At 38.1% G+C, this 24,887-nt stretch overlaps 1 protein-coding gene and 1 long non-coding RNA gene across 2 annotated transcripts in view; both read left to right on the plus strand.

The window, feature by feature from the left end:
• The first annotated feature begins 551 nt into the window (after window positions 1-551).
• LOC106871291 (ras-related protein M-Ras) overlaps window positions 552-24,887 on the plus strand; it is a 35,954-nt gene continuing 11,618 nt past the window's right edge. The window contains exon 1 of the mRNA XM_014917674.3: window positions 552-2,530. Within this exon, the coding sequence (XP_014773160.1) occupies window positions 2,347-2,530 (184 nt within the window). The 5' untranslated portion in view covers window positions 552-2,346. The remainder of the gene's footprint in view (window positions 2,531-24,887) is intronic.
• On the plus strand, window positions 5,998-13,215 carry LOC149133967 (uncharacterized). The gene is made up of 2 exons (XR_016243005.1): window positions 5,998-6,596; window positions 9,572-13,215. It is a non-coding gene; the product is annotated as an uncharacterized LOC149133967 (long non-coding RNA).

Below are 24,887 nucleotides of genomic sequence, written 5' to 3' on the forward strand. Positions count from 1 at the left end.
TTTTACCAAAAGCCAACTCCCTCCTTCACCAATATCCAACTCCCTCCTTCACCAAAAGCCAATCTCTGAAGAATGGCCATTCTTTTCTACTCTAAGTACAAGGCCCGAAATGTTTGGGGGAGTGGGGCAGTCGATTAGATCGACCCCAGTACGCAACTGGTACTTATCTTACCCCAAAAGGATGAAAGGCAAAGTTGACCAAAGACAGACGAAATACCATTAAGCATTTTGCCCGGCATGCTAACGTTTCTGCCAGCTCGCCGCCTTGAAGAATGGCCATCAAGAAGCAGTACCCCACCATGACCACACCCTTTGCACTGAAGTGCATGAAAAAAATAAGAGTGCTCCAGCATGGCCACAGTCGAATGACTGAAACAAGTAAAAGATATATATATATATATCGTTTTTAGAAAAACAAATCTTGAGAAGCACACTCTAAGAAGTAGAGCAGTCTATATTTTTTTTAATAAATATATAAAATAATAATAATTTGATAAGTATAATCTATGATGCATAAATTATAATGAGTGTTTATGATAAACTTTATGAACACATGTTCAGACCTACATTCGTGTACTGCTTCCATATGTAGAACAGTTCTGCTGCTACACAGACACACAACCGTTCTAGAGAAGAAATTCAGGATTCTCTTCCTAGCAGACGTTCAACCACACCAGCACAGCACTCTAACACTACTACAACCGTCTCTGTTCCTTTGAACTGAGGAATTGTAGCGCCAACCTTTTTCTCCTGGTCTCAGATCTTGCATTAAACGCTCCACCAGTCACTTTTCTAGGAACTGCACATCCTTGCTTATTGCCTCGCACTTTACTTCCGTTTCCACCACCCACCCCTTTACACATTGACAAAAAAGAAAAAGAAAATTCAAGCTGAGCCCATGTCGAATCACTGTGGGTGTGTTTAGAGCCCTTGCTATCGTTCTGATTTAAGCGAGTCTGTGTGTGTGTGTGTGTGTTGTCTTTTTTTTTTTTAATTGTTTTGCTCTACGTAAGGTGGTCGATGGAGCCCAGCACGCAGTGAAACCTCAAAAGTTAGCCATCGGGTTCCTTTTGTGGGGTTCACCAATGTTAAAAGAATTCTTTAAACATGTATTTCTTTCTCTGATGTATTTACACAGTAAATGTACACTTATAAACATAGTTCTGTGATTACAATTCAATATATGCATTGTTGTATACAAAACATATATTCAACGCACAACCTTTCTCTTCGCTCTGTCGATTCTTCGTTTCCCGCCCTCGTCATCTGCGCCTCTCTCTCTCTTCCACAAATACACGTTTCTTTTGTATTCTCTTTGAAATACCGAAGACTCTTCCATAACACACTCTTACGACCACCTAGCTTCCTAGTCACACGCATAAATATTTATTTTCTCACCCATACACGCTTTTGTCTTTTTTGTTTTACAAACACGTTTTTACACATGATTTATGCAGGAAAATACATTCCCCTGCAATCATACACATATCTATGTGGGTGCCATACACACACACATACATGCGTGCATACTACACATGAATACATATATACGTAGATGACACACACTCACACACATACATATATTAGTTGGTGGGTAAAAAAAAAGATGGGGTGGAGATTGCTGTGATAAAATACAGTCGTCAAAATAGAGCATCCATCCATTGGAGAGAGGAGGGGAGAGAGAGAGCACGTGTGTGTGTGTGTGTGCTCAGAACGAACACACTACAACACCTCGATTATAAATTGGAGAAGGATTTGAAATAATAAAAATGATAAGAATAATGATATAATTTCGAATACAATTCCTGTTTCAATGACAATAATAATGTTGATGTTCATGATGGTAAAGAAGAGAGAAGAAAAGTTGAAGTAGCAGCATCAAACGCAGCAGGCATGGATCTGGCGTAGTTTCTCTAACAAGGAAGTGTAACGGCATCATTACCATCATCATTACCATCGTTACAACCACCGCCACCGCCACCACCACCACCACCATCACCAGCTTCTCCTTCTCCTTCTTCTTCTTCCCCGTCGCCGCTACCGTCACAAGCACCACCAGCAGAATCACCAATTACTACCAACAGCAGAGTATCTCCTACAATAGCAGTTACAGGGCAAAGCCCAGTCAGTATCAAACGTGTCATCATTTTGTTCGTTTGTTCGCTCATTCATTCCTCATTGGAACCGATCGCTACGGTCGGTGGGCAAATTTTGAAAACAAAAAACCTCTACGAGTTGTTTGTGTCACACATACATAAAGGGTCGCAAGGCGACAGACCAGAATCCGAAGCAGCTCGGTTGTGTATGTGGGGGGGTTGCTAGGAACGAAACCGGCAACATATCACAATGGTGAAGCCACCTAATGACTCCAGCACTTACAAGTTGGTCGTAGTAGGAGAAGGTGGTGTCGGTAAGTCGGCGCTCACTATCCAGTTCTTTCAGAAACTGTTTGTTCAGGATTATGACCCAACAATTGAGGATTCGTACATACAACACGAAGATGTTGATGGAATATGGTGTGTTTTGGACGGTAAGTGTCCCACTATGCAACTTCATACCCTTCTCTCTCTCTGTGTGCTTATTTCTTTCATCTTTTACATTCACACGCGCCTTCCCCCCCCCCCCCCCCTTTATTATCCATTCCACACTCTAAACAGCCTCATTTACTTTCTTTTTCTCTTCTCTGCATCATGTCACACAAACACATTTTCATTTATTCCTCTTTCTTACTCCTTTTTCATGTCCACACTATCCCTTCTCTCTCTCTCTCTCTCTCTCATTCATATAACATCCACCCACTTTCTTCTTTCCTTTCTCTTTCAACGTTATTCTTTCATTTTCGTTCTCTCCCCTCCCCACCACACTGCTTCCATTTTCCTTCACTTGCTCTCGTTGCCACACTCATTCATTTATTCTTTGTCTCTCTTGGATAATCCTTTCCGTTCACATGTGCAGCATGACTATTTTAAAAACACATAAACGCACCTATCTATACACACACACAGGAAAAATATAGGAATTCTCGAACGAAGAACAACGAGGCCGCTCATAAATCTGTCCACTTGTCTGCGTAGTTCTTTGTGTCTGTGTGTGTTTATGTATGTATGTTGTATACTACAACCTTAAGTATATTTTTCAACTGTTGGTATTGAAGAGAGCCTATTGATAGAAAGATACAAGTCACTATCTACACATGTACCACTGTATGTGTGCTTGTATGTGTGTATTGTGTGTGTGTGTATACGCACTAGATATGTATCACAGATTCATTTCCTTTATACGCTCAAAAAATAAAACCAGCAGAATAAAAAAAAAACGCACATTTACAGAAGCACACATACATAGATTCAAAGTCACACACACACACGCGTATACATACTGCTGTTGTTTCATTGCTGTGCGCCTATTGAGGAGGACTAGACGCAAAAGATAAGGACAGATTAAGTCAAAATGTGTTATTAATCAACATGTTTAAGTCGTGTTAACAAATTCTAGGTGCCTCTCCACCACTGTTTCAACACACACACACACACACCTTGCATTCACGCAAAGATCTGGTACCACCAGATTAAGAATCCGCCTCACATGGTGGACTACTTGCAATACTACTTGTCTAAACCCATAGACTTATCGGTGAACCTCATAATTCCTTATATCAATACTGTATATATCTGATATGTTATCGATTACAAGGGAATTAAAAGCCCTTTATGTTGTATGTTCAAATATTGTTCATTCTTGTAGGATCGATAAAATAAAATGCCAGTCAATTACTGGGTGGGTTCAACAAGTCTGAGATTAAATTGAATTATTATAATAATAGATGACCGGCAAAACCGATGGAACTTGAAGACGTAAAAGGACGAAAAAAGACATTTAGTCTTCAGTGTTGCGCTTTTACCATTTTACGGCCGTATGTTGTATTAGTCATAATTATATTTTTTTAGGACTGAAACCAAAACTTCAAACTTATCAGATTAGAAAAATGGTAATTTACAACGTTCAAGCACTGCTTGACGATGATATTGGTAACATAATAAGTAAAAGGAAATAACCTCCAATTAGGGTTATTGGTACACTTCATCGAAATGTGACATTCACAACATTTGAATAGCTGTGATCCATTGAAATAATCGACTCTAGTATATAATTGATACTTAGTTTTTCGATTCTGATAGGAATAAATGATGTTAGGTTTTTACTCTTGGCAGGATTTAAATTCAGGATCTTGAGAAGCCCCTATAATGTCATAAAACGTCGGTCCGTTGGCTCTTTACCGTCTGTGTGATTTACAGACTTCTTAGAATTCTTTTTTTGGCAATATCACAAAGCGTTTGGGGAGTGAAAACGGGATGCTGTTTTGACCCGGGCTTTAGCAGCACAAATGAAGTGAAAGTAGATTTGATAGGGAATTGAAACCTTGTTACATACTCAGTTCGGTGTTACAAATTTGAGGTTATTTCGCTAATACATCTTTCATCTTCTTTATAACAAGAAATTTTCACCTCAAATTGAGCCTTGTGCATGCCTAATATGTATTTTATCGACCCAGATGAGTTGAAGTTAGCCTCTTAGGATTTGAACCTCAACTGAACAGATATAAAAATTGTCGTGTTAAGTGGAATTTAACTCTAGAATCATGAAGGGCCAAACTGAATACATTTATTCTGAATCTCCACCACACACACATAAATTAAAAAAGAAAATCCAGGACTGCCGGAGACAATGAATGTGTGAATTATATCGTTTGTTACTTTCTCAATCGTTACAAAGGGGGTAAATGTAAGAATTTTAATCAGGAATCGAAACTGTTGCAAAGCGTATTCACTACAGAAGAACCTCATTACTTTCATGTTGGGAAAGACGGGAAATTGTTTTCGAGTTTATATCATAATTGCAACGAAAGCTCAACCTATTGATTGCATATAATTGTAGAAAACACAAGAAAACGGACAATGTGACAAAAAAAGTGTCTGATTAAATATCTTGGAGAAATTCGTTTCGTCCATCATCGACGTTACTCAGGTGTCATTTGGATTCGATTAAATCGACTAAATATGTGTGTGTGTGTGTGTGTGTGTACCTCCGGTCATTTAAGTCTGACGAGTTGCCTATACGGCTAAGCGCTTTATAGGCGCGAAACCAGTGGTCACTCTCTGACCGCCAACAAACAACCTTCTATATATATACTTCTTTTGCAAATGTGTTGTGTGGTCGTGTGCTCAATATATTCTTCTTGTATTATGATTCGACCTACTACTTGATTGGTACCTTATTTTATTGATCCTTAGATGGTTAAAAGGCAAACTTGAGCTCAGCAGTATTTGAACTCTAAAAGTAAAAGGTATTAACTGAGTCTTGCAGGGAATTTTGCCCGACGCTCTACCGATTTTGCCAATCCACCAGCTCAGATATTGTTCCTCTATTAATTACATGCGTGTATATATGACAATGCGTACAGATACCAATTTCTTTCTCGTATATAACTTGGATATCATTACAGAAAAAAACACGCAATTCTGTTTGCCAGAGTTGAAAACATGACAACATTCAAAGACATCTTAAATCAACGAAAGCACTTGAAAGTGAGGGGTGTATGTCTGAATATGAATTTGGTTTCGGTTGTGAGTGTGTGAATGTACACTTGTCCATGTGTTTGTCCAAACCACATGTCTGGGATATTGAACCAATTAGTTGCTAAAATATATTTCACGGCAAGCGTTTCGTTTTTCTTTTGATTGATGCTATTATATACGCTACCATAACCCTCAATTTTATTAGCTGATGGAGAAGAACAAGTTGTAAAGGCCAAAGTGCTGTGACGACTGGACATTCGTCATTGGTTCACACCACGTCACAGAATCTGGAATCGTTATTACTCTTAGGGATTTACTTAATTCAGACGGTGACGAAGATTTGTCAGTCTTCTGTCCATGTTTTCTCCTCATTCGCCAGTCTATTTAAGTTACACGCACACAGACACACATTGATTAAAGGCAATAACTTGTTGAAGTCGATGGCTGGTGGTGTTCAAAGCTTGTTTCACTTTTAGCTACAAGGCCAGCAATTTTCAGGAAAGGGGTTAGTCGATACAATTGACCAATACTCGACTGTCCAACATTTTATTGACCCTGAAAGGATAAAAAGCAAAGTTGACTTCGTCAGGATTGGAATTCAGAACGTAAAAAAAAAAAACAAAAAAAAAAAACAAAAAACCCCGGAATAAATACAGCAAGACATTTTTTTCCCGATACTTCTATGATTTTACCATCACGTCATTCTTTTATAGTGTTAGAAGATGAAGGACATGAATTTCTTCATATTTGTCCTTTGTCCTTTAACATCTCTATAAATGTTCCTGTTGTTTAGCTTCAGATCAGCCGTGATTCAAAGGATTTACGATCAGAAGCAGTCAAGCTGTGACAATCTCGTCTGTGCATCCGGTACTGCATTAACCAATGAGTTTTTCCCTTTTAAGATAACACAGGGAAATTGAATGAAGATTTGGCTGCTATTTCTAGTAATTCGATAATGTTATTTCTTTTTGAACACATACACGCACTATTTAAAGGAACGTATGGAGGGGTCATATAAAGGTTTTCGGCACTATCACGCTATTAGATGTCAGAAGTGAAAGTAGTCGCTGTCTGTCAGCCTGCTTGCCTGTCTGCCTGCATGCCTGCTGCTGGCCTGTCTGCCTGCTTGCCTGCTGCTGGCCTGTCTGCCTGCTTGCGTGCTGAGCTATCTGTCTGTCTGTCTGTCTGTCTGCTGGTTTGAGTTGATACTTTGGCTTACTTACTTACTGATATCTATCTACTATGTATCTATCTATCAATTATTAGAAAACACAAATTTAATATAAAAACATTTTCCTGAAATTGCAAATTATTTAAAATATAAAAATATAATTTTCAACAGAGAGAATTTATCAAAATAGAAAACAAATGAAGTTTGAAGTTAAGTTTAAAAATAAATGTGATACTTATGCTCCGTAGATACTTATACTCTGTAATGTTTCAAACGCATGGATATAGGTGTCGAATTTGTTCCAATAACTTCTGGAAGATCTCATCCTTGAATTCGTAACGCCACATGAATTCTATTAGATGTGTTTGCAGTAAATTCCGGGTTGTCCCATTTTCTCTTTTGTTCTGGTTCTTGGCATGTTTTCATAGGCATTCGATGTGATTTGTTGTGGCAAATGTAACCGGATCAACAAAATTTATTGAATGGTTCACGGTTAAATGTCTATATCCTAGCGTGTTTAGTGTATTATATGAACGCCAGAGGTCAGAAATTATTGTTGTTCCTGGTAAAATCCGCTCTTGTATAATTTCTAAAAGGGTATCAGATGATCGATCTTCTACCGCAACTAAAAAACATCTTCTCGTATCTCTTTCTAACGCACCAAACACCCACTGCGTTTTAACCCGATGGCCAACATTATATTTTCTTCTAACAAACGCACTTTCATCTATCTCCACTATTCGGTTTGGTCCGCCTAACTTAATATTTTGCGCAATATAATACTCTGCACATACATCACGGCAGTAATTCCTCCAATCTGTTACAGCTACATTTGCTATACGACATTCCTGGCCTAAATTCTTAGCTAAATCTCCCTTAGCCCAATAATATAATATATCTATAATCTGCTCGCTTTTCAGTTTGCTATTATCTAGAAATTTCCCTTTCTAATGGAAATCAGTTTTCTACAAGGCCTTCCACATGACCATATCATGCCATCGGACAAATTGTTTTTGGCCACTTCCCTCATGCTAGCTCCACAAGAGGGACATATTTTTTCAGTATTTAACAATCCGTATGTCTTGAGCCAGTGAATACTAGCTGCTGTTGTTGCGGTGGCGATGGCAATGTCGCGGTGATTAATTCCATTTGCACTGGGATATGTAGAAGTCATCGTGAAAAACCTGCAACTAATTTGTTCTCGTGTAGATTTCAATTTGAATTACGCGCGCTTTTGGGTGTTCGTTGGTGGGTATGATGGGTAATTCTTGTAGAATTCCGTAGAATTTAAACAAGCGAAGGTAAGGTGGACGAGAATTTAAACAAATGAAGTTCAGTTTAAAGTTTATAAATAAATATATTTCATTCCATGTTCAGTTTAAACTTTATGAATAAATGTATTTTTGCATTATTCATTATTGTTTTTAAAAATAAATCACATATACCCATCATACCCACCCAAAAGCGCGCGTAATTCAAATTGAAATCTACACGAGAACAAATTAGTTGCAGGTTTTTCACGATGACTTCTACATATCCCAGTGCAAATGGAATTAATCACCGCGACATTGCCATCGCCACCGCAACAACAGCAGCTAGTATTCACTGGCTCAAGACATACGGATTGTTAAATACTGAAAAAATATGTCCCTCTTGTGGAGCTAGCATGAGGGAAGTGGCCAAAAACAATTTGTCCGATGGCATGATATGGTCATGTGGAAGGCCTTGTAGAAAACTGATTTCCATTAGAAAGGGAAATTTCTAGATAATAGCAAACTGAAAAGCGAGCAGATTATAGATATATTATATTATTGGGCTAAGGGAGATTTAGCTAAGAATTTAGGCCAGGAATGTCGTATAGCAAATGTAGCTGTAACAGATTGGAGGAATTACTGCCGTGATGTATGTGCAGAGTATTATATTGCGCAAAATATTAAGTTAGGCGGACCAAACCGAATAGTGGAGATAGATGAAAGTGCGTTTGTTAGAAGAAAATATAATGTTGGCCATCGGGTTAAAACGCAGTGGGTGTTTAGTGCGTTAGAAAGAGATACGAGAAGATGTTTTTTAGTTGCGGTAGAAGATCGATCATCTGATACCCTTTTAGAAATTATACAAGAGCGGATTTTACCAGGAACAACAATAATTTCTGACCTCTGGCGTTCATATAATACACTAAACACGCTAGGATATAGACATTTAACCGTGAACCATTCAATAAATTTTGTTGATCCGGTTACATTTGCCACAACAAATCACATCGAATGCCTATGGAAACATGCCAAGAACCAGAACAAAAGAGAAAATGGGACAACCCGGAATTTACTGCAAACACATCTAATAGAATTCATGTGGCGTTACGAATTGAAGGACGAGATCTTCCAGAAGTTATTGGAACAAATTCGACACCTATATCCATGCGTTTGAAACATTACAGAGTATAAGTATCTACGGAGCATAAGTATCACATTTATTTTTAAACTTAACTTCAAACTTCATTTGTTTTCTATTTTGATAAATTCTCTCTGTTGAAAATTATATTTTTATATTTTAAATAATTTGCAATTTCAGGAAAATGTTTTTATATTAAATTTGTGTTTTCTAATAATTGATAGATAGATACATAGTAGATAGATATCAGTAAGTAAGTAAGCCAAAGTATCAACTCAAACCAGCAGACAGACAGACAGACAGACAGATAGCTCAGCACGCAAGCAGGCAGACAGGCAAGCAGGCTGACAGACCAGCAACAGGCATGCAGGCAGACAGGCAGACAGACAGCGACTACTTTCACTTCTGACATCTAATAGCGTGATAGTGCCAGGTTTTCTCCTGAAGTGATCCAACTAACAGCCGTCTATTTACAATGCTGAATAAGTATCAGAAGGCATGCGAATATTAGTTCGTTGCATGAGCAGCAGATTTTGTAACGGTCATGCTTGTTTCGAATGGGAATCGAAACCGAACCGTTAAAAAAAAATGAGGGTTAACGAGTGCCATGTCTTGCTTTCCTAAAAGTATTTATTATTGATATACGTATCTCATTAATGAAGATATACTAATGGATGTGCACATGACTAGCAAAAATCCACTAAAATATAAGTTATTACATACAGTAACATAGGAAGATGTGGTACACGCTCGTGTGTGTGTGTGTGTATAAACGCGCCTTCATATACACCTAAGTACCTCGCATTCAACCACACAGAACTTGCGAACACTAATTCTTTTCTTTCAACCTGTTTAGCAACGAATAGTCTTCAGATTTCTCATCTTATCACGGTTTAATGCTTCTACTCTCAACCATCACCACCACCACTACCGTGCGTGAACTCGGCTTTCCTAAGGTGTGACATGTGTCTTTCAAAAAAATTAATGGTGGCAAACTATTTCACCAGCATAGCTCTACACAAAATGTCATTACTTCCATTCCCACTTTTTACCCTTCCATCTCCATATCTTCACAACCTGTTACTTTCTTCCTCATCTCCTGCCTCACCACCGTTCATACCATCCTTTGCTCGCCCATGAGGCTTGTCTTAATCAACTTCATTGTTTGAATTGGAAATCAGAACACAAAAGATTATGTCGGCGTGCCGTGAGACGAAGTGAATAAAGATTAATGTCTCCAGTGGATCCCATTGTGGGACAATGTCTACCGATTAACATAGCATATTCTTCTAATGCTAATGGTTATCTTTGTTTACCACGTTATTTGAATTCCCTGGTGCCTGAGCTCTTTCCTCACAAAGAACCAAAGCCTTATCTCTAGAATTTGGATAACAAAAATAAGTGTTACATGTTGAACATCAGAAAAGTATTGCTTATATTTTTACCATTCTACTTATTGTACCCATATATGACAGAGTTGAGGTGGGCAGGCAAGCACAGGGAACCCCTAATACTGTCGGGAAAGGGTGTGCACTCTAATATACCCCCCCCCCATTCCACGAAAATATTTTAAAATTAGACCAATTTTAGCGGTATTTTGAAGCCATATGAAATGGGTACTTAGACACACCCTGAGAAGCAGTATTTAGTAATTAAATAACTGAGGTCATTTACTAATTATTAGCCATTAATTATAATATCTCAGTCAAAAGTTGAAACTTATGGCAGACTCTAAACTTCAGTAATTAATACATTCTTTCTATGTGTAGACATTAAGCTTGGGACTGTATGAAATGTTTGGACTGCATCATTATCCTTTTATACAAATACGTGTTTGTAAGCACAACCTTAAAACCCGTCGGAAGTTGAGTGTAACAAAACATATTTAGACATTACTCATGCCAGTGATAGATTAATTACTTCATAACAATCAACCCCATTTTTAATTACCATGATATCACGGTAATGATATGGTAATTAAAAGTACATTTAAATAAACTTTATACTTTGTACTTTCCATGATGCGGTATTTGTTATAGGATATGGCTTGTAAAAGCTGAGCTTTTCCTTATTATTTTGATCACAATTACAAATTTTTTCCAGTGAAATCATTGTTAGATGTTCATTTTCTATCCTTGCATATAGACTGGACAATTTGACAAGAGTATGTGAGCCAGGGGACTGTGCCAAGCTTTAATGTCTGAGTTGGCATGGTTTCTTTGGCTGGTGCTGCAAGGCAAGACCACCCCCCTCCACTGAGTAGGGGAATTAGTATTGAATGAGGTGGCTTTCTAGCAGCTGCTGAGAGGTTAAAGTATGACTAAAGGAAAGGCACAGATGTCTTACTGTGAGTGGGGTCACACGGCTACCCCAGTTGGAAAAGAAAGAGGATAGTGTCGAAGATGTTTCACGGCATAATCTAAAAGGGGGGCATGTAGAAGAAAGTAGGGGTATCAATCTGTTGGTTACTTTTTTCAGCAGGTTGTTTGTTCTTACATTGAATTCTTAGAAAGCAGATCAGTGTTTATCTAGCATTGTTGATTCTAACAAGGTTTTGTTTTTAAAATTTTCTCAGAGTGAAGTCACAGTATCGTGGTAGTAACACCATTATCATTTTAAATCATAGCTTTGTCAAAATCACTGGATATAATATTACACATGACACTCTATTATCATTTTAATCTAAAACAGAAGCTGGAATTCTTCTTATGTTAGGAGGCCACGTTGAAGCTAGCTGCCATCTGAGAAAGCCACCTTAATAAATCTTTAACATGTCTCAATCTCACTTATTGTATAAAATATTCATTCTTTTAGCTTTTGAGAGAGCACATTCAAAATGAGATAATTCAAAAATGGAGTGGCGTGAATGATGTGATCGCAGAATACTGAAAGTACAAATTCCACTGGGCTGGACATGTTGCAAGGTTCACAGACAAGGTTCACATGCAGTTGTCAAGTGGTATCCAAGAGACTGGAAAAGGCCCCTTGCCTCCATGAGGGCCACACATAGCATTCCTGGTGTTTCATCCTTGAAACCATTTGCAGTAATGATTGCTTCAATTGATAAAGAAAAAATTTCCTATCCTTGTACAAAACCTTTAAAACAAATCGCAACAGCATAAAAATACCAACTTGATCTAAAATCATGGAATTATGTGACTAATATCAGTGTGCTGGATTGCAATGTTAAACTAATCTAAACTCACAAGCTACCAGTAAAATGCAAATAGTATTTTAGTATAAAATCACAAGATTGTGAAATAAAATCGTGACATCACATGGTTTTGCATCAATATTAAAAAAAAGATACCTCAATAAGTTTGAAGTGATGCTTAGAAATTGTCTTGTAACTAGTCAAATGATTGGATCCAAATGAGAAAAGCCATCTCTCCGCCATAGAGTCTTGTACAGAAATAAAGTAAATTCTTAGTAAATAGTTGATTGGACCACAGTAAATGAACTTATGTGACCTGAGAGTCAGAGGTCATATCTTGCACTGTGACTCATCCAAAGCTGTTCCTTTTCACAGTGCCTTCTTGACTTGTGCCTCTTAAGCCAGAGTGAGAGAGAAGCTTATGTCAAGTGATTTACCAAACTACTGAATCAGAGAGAAAGCTGAAATTCCTGACACTATTAAGAGTTTGCCTCTAATTATCTCTTAAAAAGTTTGACCCTGGGTGGAACAACTGACCCATTTTCTACCCTCAGCAGATATCCATGAGTTGTCTGTAAATGTTCTCTTTCTCACTGATTTTGAAAGAAGTGCTTATGTTTACAAAGTAGTTGACCCTCTGTGACATAGTTTTCATTTTCTGTTGCAAGCAAACTACATCAGGTTTGTTATATTTGTACTTGGTGAAAGTTTTAATGGAAATGCTTCACCATTATTCCTTGCAATAATATTTATGTATCTATTCAGAAACAGGAATTCACTACATTTATCCTTGCCCATTCTTTCTTATGGACAGCATTGTAGATTGTCCGTTTTGATGGGATTAAAAAGCTTGTAAATAGATGAAAGGAAGTCATAGAAAATCAGGGAAAGTACATTGATGATTAAATTTCAATTAAATATAACATTTGATCACTTGTTTTCTTTATTCAAAATTCAGACAGAACTTATGGGATGACCTGATAGAAGACACTTGGCCATGGTATCATGCAGTGGGACTGAACCTGAAACCACATGATTGCAAAAGGAATGTTTTAATGACAGCCATGCTTTGACCACTGTCAATATAGTCTGTGTGATATGAGAGATGTCTGTGCCACACACACACACATATATATATATATATATATATATATATATATATATATATATATATATATATATATATATATATATATATATATATATATATATGAGAGAGAGAGAGAGAGAGAGATAGAGAGAGAGAGAGAGGGCACAGCTCACATGTATGATATGTAAAAGATATCTGTGGTATATATGTGTGTGTGTGTGTTTAATATAAATGCACACACACACACATGTATGTGTATCTGGTGTTTATGACCCCAAGTTAACATCTAGTTGTTTCTACCCCTTTGCTATTAACTGATTCATGAGTCACAGTACCATTCAGATCCTTTGTTTCCAAACAATGGACACAATGCACCACTGCTTGATCACATGGTCTGCACCATTCTCCTCCATCAATGCTTTGTCTGATTCACTCACCATTTCCGATTCTGTTATTGTCTGAAGCTAGAATACCATTAATATTTTTGTTCCTAAAGGGTAATTTCTTAAAAATGTTGCCCCAATCTTTGTGAATAATTTAATGCTGTATGCTGCCACTGTTGATGAGTGAGTCTTTAGAATAAGGCTTTGGGACTTAATAAATCAGAGCCCTTTTCTAATTGGTTGTGATCTGTTTAGGTTGCTGGCCCCTTGTAAATATATGATTATTCCAGTGATGAAAGATGAAGTCCATGAAGTGAGTAGTTTTTGCCAGAAGATTTTTATGTCAGAATCGGTCAAATGACTTGCTAAAAAGAGGGCATCAACACTGTTTTCACGAAATTTCTCATGATTGAAGGCAGCCTGGTGAGTAGGTCTCCAGTTGACAACAGAAGAATTGTGAAATTGGTAAAACTTGAAGTTTTTGAAGAAGGCAGCATGAAAACTTTTTTTATTTGTGAGTTAATTACAAGAAGACAACAGCTCTAAGCTAGAGAAAAAAAAATCTTCTTTGGTGTATTAGACTAAATAAGAATTATAATTACATCTTATTAGTTGATATGATGCCTTACTTCAGTGAATCTCTCCAACTTTTTTGGACATTCACAAATACTCCAATGTTTCTGAAGGGAAATAGCAGCATTTTGTATGAATTTTGTGTCCAAATTTTGGTTTTCATGGAATTGGTGCAGTTGCTTGCATTTGTGTTATAGAGGAAAGGCGCTAAAGTATGCCTCCTACAGAGAGAGAGAGAGAGATTTAGTAGTTTATTGTGCCAAGATCAAATCTTCTCTTTTCCTTGACAGTAGAATAGTAAGTTGTCACAGATTTCGATGTTCCAACCAACAAAGAGAAAATATTCCTTTTATCTGTGTATGTGCACACCGCTTATCACACTAGGAGACCCTGGTGTAGTACTTCCTTCCTATTTACGACCATAAATACTGGCATTTGACTCTTTACTCTGTCTGTCTTTCATCCTCCCTTTCTCCCTCTTTCTCTCCATACTCTTCTGTCATGTTTTCAAGTAGGAAAGTTGACCAACATGCCTCCAGATTAGTTCAGCCAATTAACCTACAATTACCACCTTCGTTACCAAAAGCAAACCACTACTGCTGCTGTTGTTGTTGTTGTTGTTGTTCAGGTCATAATAACTATTGTCATGTTTTGTCAAGAAACAAAACTAAAAGCATTATTTTTTTGGTCTTCCATAGCAGAACCTCCAAGAAAGACTCTTCAATATGTTTCAGGTTGATATCTTAATATTGATCTGTTTGTCACAATACTACAACGTCCCAGTAAAGTTCTTCCTTTATTAACCTCTGAGGAGTGAAAAGCTCAGTTGATTTCAGTAGAATTTGAACTTCGGACATAGAGGTATGAAGCTAATTATTGTAAGACTACAGTTTCTACAAGATCACAACCTCCATCATTTTCATGTTAAAAAACATTTAAAACTATGTTAATGTTAAATTTTGTCAATCAACAAGGCTATCCAACAAGATGTGTGACTCTAGCATTTTGGATGGGCTAAACTTCAGTCACATCTGGGAATCCTTGCATCTCCTGTTATCAAATGTTCTTTTGCTCCTGATCAGCCCTGCCTGTCATGGCCATCCTGTCTTTACAGACTTCATAGCCAAAAAATCAAATAATGTCACATGAAGCAGCATTGAATGTGATAAGACCTTTTTGCTGTGGAGATTATCCTGGGAGTAAATTCTTCACCTAGACATGTGTAGAAACACATTTTATGAGTTGTGAATGATGTCATTGGGTCATACAATGCATGCATTTCTGTGTTGTTATGCTTCATCAACTACTGTCCAATGACCTCATTCACAGCCCCTCAAAATGTCTCCATACATGATCAGGCAGAGGATTTTCTCTTAGGTCTATCTCTGCAGGTCTATATTGCAGATGTGGTTGTAGAAGACTTGGCTGTGGAACCGAAAGAAGTGATTCACTTTTGCTCAGCTTGTTTAGAAGAGCAACAGCCATACCTTTCTTAAACATCTTACCATTATAACAGATAGGAAAATGAACTGAGGAAGCCTTTATGCAGTTACTTGCCCTGCTAATGATAGCAACAAAATCTCTCACAAATCCCACCTAACCCTATACAAAAAGAACACATTGAATGGTGTAGTCCAAGATATACCATGTCATGGTTGGAATGTCTTTAACCATTGGTCTCACTTGATCACAGTTGATCTTGGGCTACAAGACTAGATAGAAAATGGTTGATATAGTTAGTGCAAAATAGTTTTGTTTCATCAGAATTCATCAGAAGAGGCCAGCGATTTAATACAGGGTTTGGAAGACTAAGGGGAAAATTGTTGATTTGTTTTGACTTGAAATATAAAATGTGAGGTTCTCCAAAATACAATAACAGCACAAATAATCTACTAACTTAGCCAAAAAAGCAAAGTTTTCCCTGAAACAGGTGGAAGTTCAGCTTACAGTCTTTTAGCTTTGCAATGCATTGTGGGTTTCTAATATCTGGTCTGATGCAAGAGAATGATACCTTCGCTAGAGTACGTTTTTATTAGAGTTACAGCAGGTTGCTTATTTGCATGTAAAACAGCAGATTTATACACATGTTAATCATTATTAACAATATTAACTTATAAAAATGAGACAAAGTCATTAAGCAGATATGGCAGAAAGAATGCCAGCAGGTTTATGTATACATACATACATGCGAGCGTGCGTGTAAAAGTGCATGGCTTAGCGGTTAGAGTATTCAACTCATAATCGTAAAGTCAGGGGTTCAATTCCTGGCAGTGTGTTGTGTCTTCAATCAAGACACTTTATTCCACATTACTCCAGTCCACTTAGCTGGAAAAAATGAGTTGTACCTGTAATTCAAAAGGGGCCAATCCTGTCACATTTTGTGTCATGCTGAATCTCCCTGAGAACTGTGTTAAGGGTATGCGTGTCTGTGGAGTGCTCAGCCACTTGCACATTAATTTCAGGCTGTTCTATTAGTTGGATCAATTAGAACCCTCGTCATTGTAACCAATGGAGAGCCAGTTATCAAATAGCATCACTTTATTTCTGTATCCCAAATACTTTTTTGTTATAATGTTGTTGTATATCCTCATGTCATCTCTTATTAAACAGACTTCTGGTCAAAACCATTCCTGTCTCATCTCCATGTTTTCAGACATAGCATAGTATGCAATGTGTTCTTTATTTAAAAGACAGTGGAGTGTATTTTGAGGGAAATTTGACTACTATTTCTAGCAAGTCTGATGATCACATAGAAGCTTACCCTTCAGTTTGTTGTTTAATGTTGGGGAAAAAAGGGTGTTTCACTAGTTCTAATCTTTCACCGTTTTCTCTGTTAGCCTCAGTTGCCTGCAGAATGTACCCGAAAAGAAAAGTTAGATCAGACATGTGTTTGTGTGGTGACAGCCATAATGTCAGTAGCAGTGAGTACTCAGCCACCTAAGTTTCTACAAACACAGACAGATGACAAAAAAACAAAAAAAAAAACAGGCATAATTACATAATTATATGCACAGTCACAATTTGAAAAACGAAAGAAAATAAGTGGTGGAAATATGTATTCAAATGATAACAACAACAACAACAACAACAGCAATTCACCTTTTATTTGTGTTGCAAACCAAAAGGAAACGATGGACAGGAGTCAGTTGCAGGCAAGACGAAAAAAACCTAGAAGGAGAACATTACAAAAGAGAGTACCTCCTTGCTTGAGGATTTTTACCAAAGAAAAGGGCAAAGAGCAAAGTGACATGTTATTAAAAAAAAAATCAGTGAATTTGGCGAGACCCTGTTAATTGAGGCCAGTTAAAAGTTCCTTGAAAGAGTTAAGGCATATTGAAGAATATACCTCTTAAGGCTGAAGAGACAAAAAAAGCCAGGTTGTCCACAAGATAGTGATACTGCATATAGGCAGGAGAACATCAATGCTATTGTGAACCCTTGGCCTCTAGGCACAGCTGCAGCACAGTTTGAGCAAGTTGTGAGCCCTGAGGAGATTGAGGACGGATAATAAGCTTTGTTTCATCAAAACTGGTCTTTCACATAAACAGTGACAATCTTTTAAAATAGATTTTCTCCATCTGTTATTGTAGTTCCTGTTATTTACTCTCAAAGAATGTTATTGTTTTCCTGTTTTTGTTTTTGTTGTCTTCAATAACTGACCACCCCTCTGCCTCTCAACAATTCAAAACATGGCTGCTATTTTTTCCTCCTGCTTTTGTAGGATTTCCTGAACTCCTAGATATTCTCAAGAAGCTTTTGATTCTCATTGCTAACCCAACCCTTCTCTCTCTCACTTGCATAACTCTTTTCTATTTTATGCCTGAAATAAACTATTCTTATATCTTAGTACTGACCCACAAGAAACAGTAGTTAAATATCCCTCAGCTTACTATTTTAAAACCAAAGGTCTTATTAAATAATGTGGTCCTGGATCCACTGACCAATGGTAATTAATGGTTACCATTGGTAGATTTCATAGCCAACCAACGACTCTACTCAGACACTGAGATGTGTCCTGTTTCTTGTATGATTCAGGAGAGCCAGCTGAGATTGTTCGGCCATGCTGCTTGGTTTTCTGAGTAAGACCCTGCTTATTTTGTTCTCTTCACTGAAGATGGCTTGTGTTGGTTGACCACATGGCCATGGCAGGTGAGGGAGAGATAGGGACTGACTGGGACTCTGCCTCAACAGATCATCCAAGAGGACCCAGGAATATAACAACAAATGGTGGATGTAAGCAATGCACTGCAGTAGCACGTTTCCCCAGAGCTGACCTAATTCCACTGACATTGACTTTGAATTACGGGTACAACTTGATTTCATCGGCTGAGTGGACTGAAGCAACATGAAATAAAGTGTCTTGCTCAGGGACACAACGCATCTCTGGGAATTGAACTCATGATGTTATGATTATGAACCAAACACCCTAACCACTTAGCTGCGTGCCATCACATCATTTGCTACATGTGGCCTTGTAAGCTATTCTGTGTCAGTGTAAACATGTTGTTTTTCCATGTGTGGGAGGGTGTCTGTTATTTTTCATAATTTTGCTGCCCATATTTTAGGCAAATAAATCGTTTTCAGTTGTTTGTATTTAAAAGTGTATTTTCTCAAGTGTGTCATTTTATGTGTGTGTACATATTAGTGTGTATATATATATATATATATATATATATATATATATATATGTGTGTGTGTGTGTGTGTGCCTGTGTTAGTGTGTATATGTATGTATGAAGTAGTAGGTATATCTTAGTGTGTGTGTGTCTATGTTTTCACAAGTGTATGCAGTTTTGTGCTTGTTTTAACAAGTGTCTTACTTGTGTCTGTATGTGAATAGATTTCCTTTTCTGCATATATATGTTTGTGTAAGTATGTGTGCGTGTGTGTATGGTGGTGGTAGTGTTGGTGGTGGTGGTGGTGGTGGTGGTGGTGGGCTGCATTTCACAGGTTCTTCTCTGTAAATGCTAATTCTTAATTGTCTTTGTGTGAGTGTGAGTGTCTTTCTGTTTGTTTCTCTGTATCGGTATATGAGAGAGGGAGAGAGAGAGAGAGTGCATTTGTGTGCGTGTGTGTGTATGGTTTCTGTGTGTGTGTGTGTGTGTGTGTGTTTTCCTGTTAAGTACCAATGTGTGTATGTAACAGCTGTTGTGTTTCTGTGCTCTTGTCACTTCTCGACATGTGTCTGTGAATCCCAATGAATTTCACCATTCTTCATTGTGTCTAATTATATTTATCACATTATATCAATAAATATGTATGGGGGAGGGGGGTTTGTTTTAATTCCTTCTCTTTGTGTCTGTAGGCATGGATTTCCTTCTCTATATATATGTGTGTGTGTATGCATTTTATGTATTTTTATTAATATTAATAGATCTATTCTGTATGCATTTGTGTGTAAATGCATATTAATCTATGCATGTGTGTGTATGTATGTATGCATGCATGCATATATATATATTTGTCACAAATATCATCATCATCATCATCATCATCAATTTTAATGTCTATTTTTTTTTCCATGCCAGCGTGGGTTAGATGGCTTTCGTAATATCTTGTTGCTCACTGGCGTTCATCACCATCTGCCACAACACAATTATAAAACAAACTCGGCCACTCTGCAGTTGTGTTTGTCTGTGATATTTAGGTTTTGATCTGTGGATATTCCTCTTAACTGCAATTACTACTTTAAAGCATAGACTCACTGTATCTTATTGTGCCATTAATTCTAAAGAGATTCTTTGTGTTTGCATTAAAGATTCCTCTCTACTTTTGCAACACCTCTTACTTAGTCTTATGGCTTTTCTTTGGTTGGTTGTCTCTGCTGTGTTTTGCAGAATCTCCTTACTTTTTGTGTGGGAAATGGTTTACCCTTCCTGTGCAGGTACGGCTGTTGTGTGGTAAGAAGTTTGCTTCTTAACCACATGGTCCTGGGTTCAGTCCCACAGCTTGACACCATGGGCAAGTGTCTTCTACTATAGTCCTGGCTGACCAACACCTTGTGAGTGAGTGGACTTAGGGGACAGAGATTAAAGAGGCAAGTCACATGTGTGTGTGTGTTCCTCTTCCTCCCCCCCCACTGCTGCTTGGCTATTGGTGTTGGTGTACTCATGTCCTGTAACTTAGCAGTTTGGCAAAAGAGACTGATAGCATAAGTATCAGGCTTAAAAAATATAGACTGGGGTTGCTTCATTTGCTGCCCCAGCATGGCCACAGTGTAATGACTGAAACAAGGAAAGGATAAAGACTTCTATTCTTCTTTCTACTTTGAATGTGTGTTTATATTGATGTAATTAAATTTATTTGTGTAATTAAATTTATTGATGTAATTAAATTTATTTGTGTATATGCAGTGTATGCAATATTGGTGCTTCTGTTGTTGTTGTTATTGGTCGGTCCGAACGCTGTGCCTGCACCATGTGTGTGTATATGTATGTTGGTCTGTATGTACTAATGTATGTTATTATATGTAAAAATGATGTATATGTCAGCAAGCGTATGTGTATGTGTGTCTGTGTAAGATTGTATGTCTGTATGCATATATATTGTGTGTGTATGTATTGTATGTATGCATACATGTATGTGTGTATGTGTGTGTGTGTGAAGCAAGTGTGTTTTATGGTTGCAATGAGCCATGACTCACTTGCGTATTTGGTTGAAATTCAACAAATGAGATATTGGTGTTTCTTTGTCTGCAGCTGAATGGAAGATGAGTGCAGCTTCATTGTTGCATGAGCAGCGTGTTGAATGGCAGAATGGATGCAGTGGGAAACAGACTTACATATACACACAGCTAAACACACACACACATGCACACACATGCAAACAACTGTATGCATACGTGCATTTATATATTCGTCTGTCTGTTAGTTGAAGCATCATCATCATCATCATCATCATCATCATCATTTAACGTCCTCCTTCCATGCTGTCATGGGTTGGATGGGTTGACAGGAGCTGGCAAGGCAAGGGGCTGCAGCAGGTTCCATTGTCTGTTTTGGCATGCTTTCTACGGCTGGATGCCCTTCCTAATGCCAACCACTTTACAGAGTGGGCTGGGTGCTTTTTTATGGGGCACCAACACCATACTTTTTATGTTTTAGGATATCTATATACACACACACGCATCATCATCATCATCATCATCATCATCATCATCATCATCACGTCCACCTTTCTATGCTTGCATGGGTGGCACAGAGTTTATTGAGGCACATTTACTACAGCTGGATGCCCTTCCTGTTGCCAAACTTTATTAGTTTGGTCATGGGGCTGCAGCAAGGCAGTTTGTGAAGAGGTAGCGGAAGAGCTCAACTGAGCCAACGGTGTTTCTTAAATTGATGCTAAGTGGAGGAATCCTTGAAGATCAATGGTCAGGATCCCCAAGCTCTATCAAGAGAGTAACTACAATGCATCCATAGGGGTGGTGGCCATGGTTGTGTGATCAGCTAATGAAGATTCATTATGACTGAAGCTCCGAATTCAAATTCATAATAATGGAATTGGATGGTGACAAGAGAGTCACAGGAATCTACGAAAGCAGCATGACCAAAAAGATCACCTCTTGTGATCTCGACTCCTTTAACATGCAACACTACCCTCATGTTGTGTTCATGTTTCAATCCATGTCATGAAGCCAGTGAGCTGGCAGAAACGTTAGCACGCCGGGCGAAATGCTTTGCGGTATTTCATCTGCTGTTATGTTCTGTGTTCAAATTCCAGTGAGGTCGACTTTGCCTTTCATCCTTTCGGGGTTGATTAAATAAGTACCAGTTATGCACTGGGGTCAATGTAATCAACTGAATCCCTTTTTCTGTCCTTGTTTGTCCCCTCTATGTTTAGCCCCCTGTGAGTGATAAAGAAATAAATACATACATGTCATACTCTCACCTCATTCTAGTTGTTTGTTTATTCTATTTGTTTGTTCTATTTGTTTGTTCTATTTGTTTGTTCTATTTGTTTGTTCTATTTGTTTGTTCTATTTGTGTGTTCTATTTGTTTGTTCTATTACACACGTACCGGCTCAGTTGAAACTCTGCCTTTAGCTAATCATCATTAGGCAGCTGCAACATCCTTGCATTTTAATCTGCAAATCAAGTTGGAGGTTTAAACAGCAACTCAACCTGAACACTAATTGCATTTACCTTACATCACCAGATGCAATATTAATTGAGTTTTATAAATATATATCTTAGATAACTTAAATTAGTTTTGGCTGCTATCAGCCCAGGCCATGACTAACTCAATAGCACCACCTGGAAAAGTCTCTTAATTAATTAATTCAGAACACCATGGACCACTCAAGCAGAGAGTTGTTGTTGGCTGAGGCGTATCCAAGTGTGGGTGGCTTATCCAGTATTTCCTGGAGGAATTTGTCCAGGTACCTTTTGAAAGTTGTGGGGTCTTTTTTTACTTTAATCTCTTTCAGGATAACATTAAAAGAACAGGACCGTTTGCAGTGAAGAAATTATGTTGCAACGTTCTTATGTGATGTGATCTCGACCTTTGTAGGGGACGTATTGCACGGGGGGGGGCTAGTCTTGGGTGAATTGTAAACATAAAACCGATATCATCTGGATAATATTGGTGGAATATTTTCCACATGGTACAAATAATGTATCACTCGTAGCAGTGTTGCAGAGAGTAGAGTTTCAGCTGTTTAAGTCAAATCCAATAATAAAGTCCCATCATGCCATTTATTTTTTTAGTGGTTGATCTTTGTGGCACTTTGATCCTCATTATATCTTTTTTTTTTGTAGGGGGGACCACAGTGGGCAGCAGTATTCATGGTGGGGGCCTAGCAAATGTTGAGAAAAGAAGGATGATGGTTTCATGATCCCTAGATTGAAAAGTTCTGAGGATTCATGAGCACATTCTGCGGGTAACATCGACTTTTTTGTTGACGTACAACACTTCAGCTAAGGTTGCTGTCAACAGTTACACCTAAGCCTTTGATATACGCACATTATATCTGTCTGTTTGAAACTCTCTTCTTTACACTTTGACTGCATATTTCAAACTTCCATTTGCTCTCAGAATCAACTTCTCTTGTTCACAGCTGAGTCTGGCTCCCTTCATTGTTTCTGGTGGGTTTAAGTCTACAAAGAAATGAAAATTAAATGAGTTACCATCAACTGTTTAAGTGTGTATACATTTTTTGAGGGGGAGGGGACACCATATATACATACATACACACATGCACAGCACATACACACACACATGGAGATGTGTGTAAATATATAGACACACAGACATACACACACGTGCGCACATATGTCTATATTTGTGGATAGTGAAATAGATAGATTGATAATATATAATTTGGAGAAGTGATATATAGAGTAATGGGTGGGGGAAGGGTAAGTGTAAGTGCAGCGAAGGGATAGAGAGATGGTGTTAGATGTGTGGGGGTGATGGAAAAGGGGTGATGAATATCATTGGAAGATTTAAAGAAAGAGGATGAGTGGGGGGGGGGAGATGGATAAATGAATAGTTTATTCATTTGAGCAGTGGTGGGGAAGGAGTGAGGAGGAGGAGGAGGAGGAGGAGATAGTGTAAAGATAGGGGCAGGGGAGGAAGGAGAAAAGGGCTTCATTAGATTGCTGGGTGAAAGTGTGGGGGGTGGGGGAGCATAAGGATAAGTAAATAGCGGAGAAGTTGAATATGGGTGGCTGAGTTGACTGAAGGCAGGAAGTGATGGAGACAGAAAAGAGATGGAGATTGAAAAAGACAGGAAAGATAGATGTATTGAAAGATAAAGTTGGGAGATAATTTAAGGAGAGAGGGGGAGGGGAGGGGGAGAGAGAGGGAGGGGGAAGAAAGAGTCCTGGGCCAGGATTCTGGTGCAGTGAAAAGGAATGGATGTCGTGAGTTGTGTTAAGATGTTGTCTCTAAAAGTGATGAAGAAGTCTGAGGAAAAATAAGCCAAGAAAAGTGCAGGTTGAGAAGCTCACTTTGCAACCACGTGGTTTTCAAGTTCAATCCCACTCCACAGCTACACCTTGGGTAAGTGTCTTTGCCTGTAGTCCCCCTCTTGGGCCGACTAATGTTGTGTGAGCGAGGAGGAATCTGATTGATGGAAACTGTGTGGAAGCCCATCGTTTCTTTTAGCTTTTATCTTTCACTTGTTTTAGTCATTAGACTGTGGCTATGCTGGGGCACCACCTTGAAGGGTTTTAGTCAAATAAATCAACCCCAGGACTTTATTTTTTTAAGACTGGTTCTTTGTCTATTGGGTCACAAGGTCAGCAATTTTTAGGGCATGAAGTTAGGTGATGGCATTGACAGAAGTACTTGACTTTGCTACATTTTTATTCTGTGAAATTCTGGAGGGAAGAAAGGCAAAGTCGACCTCCATGGGATTTGAACTCAAAATGTTAAGAACTGGAAGAAATTCTGCAAAGCAATTTATGCTGTAAAGATTCTGCCAGTGTGTTGTCCTTATTATAATGATCGTTTCTAACCTAGGCAGAAGGTTAACAATTTTGCAGGGTGGAGGATTAAGGGTTAGGGATTGGCCCCCAGTCCTTCACTGGTCCTTTGATTCATTG

The sequence above is a fragment of the Octopus bimaculoides genome, chromosome 9 (genome assembly GCF_046866305.1).
Source record: "Octopus bimaculoides isolate indiv1 chromosome 9, ASM4686630v1, whole genome shotgun sequence".
Classification (NCBI taxonomy): Eukaryota; Metazoa; Mollusca; class Cephalopoda; order Octopoda; family Octopodidae; genus Octopus; species Octopus bimaculoides.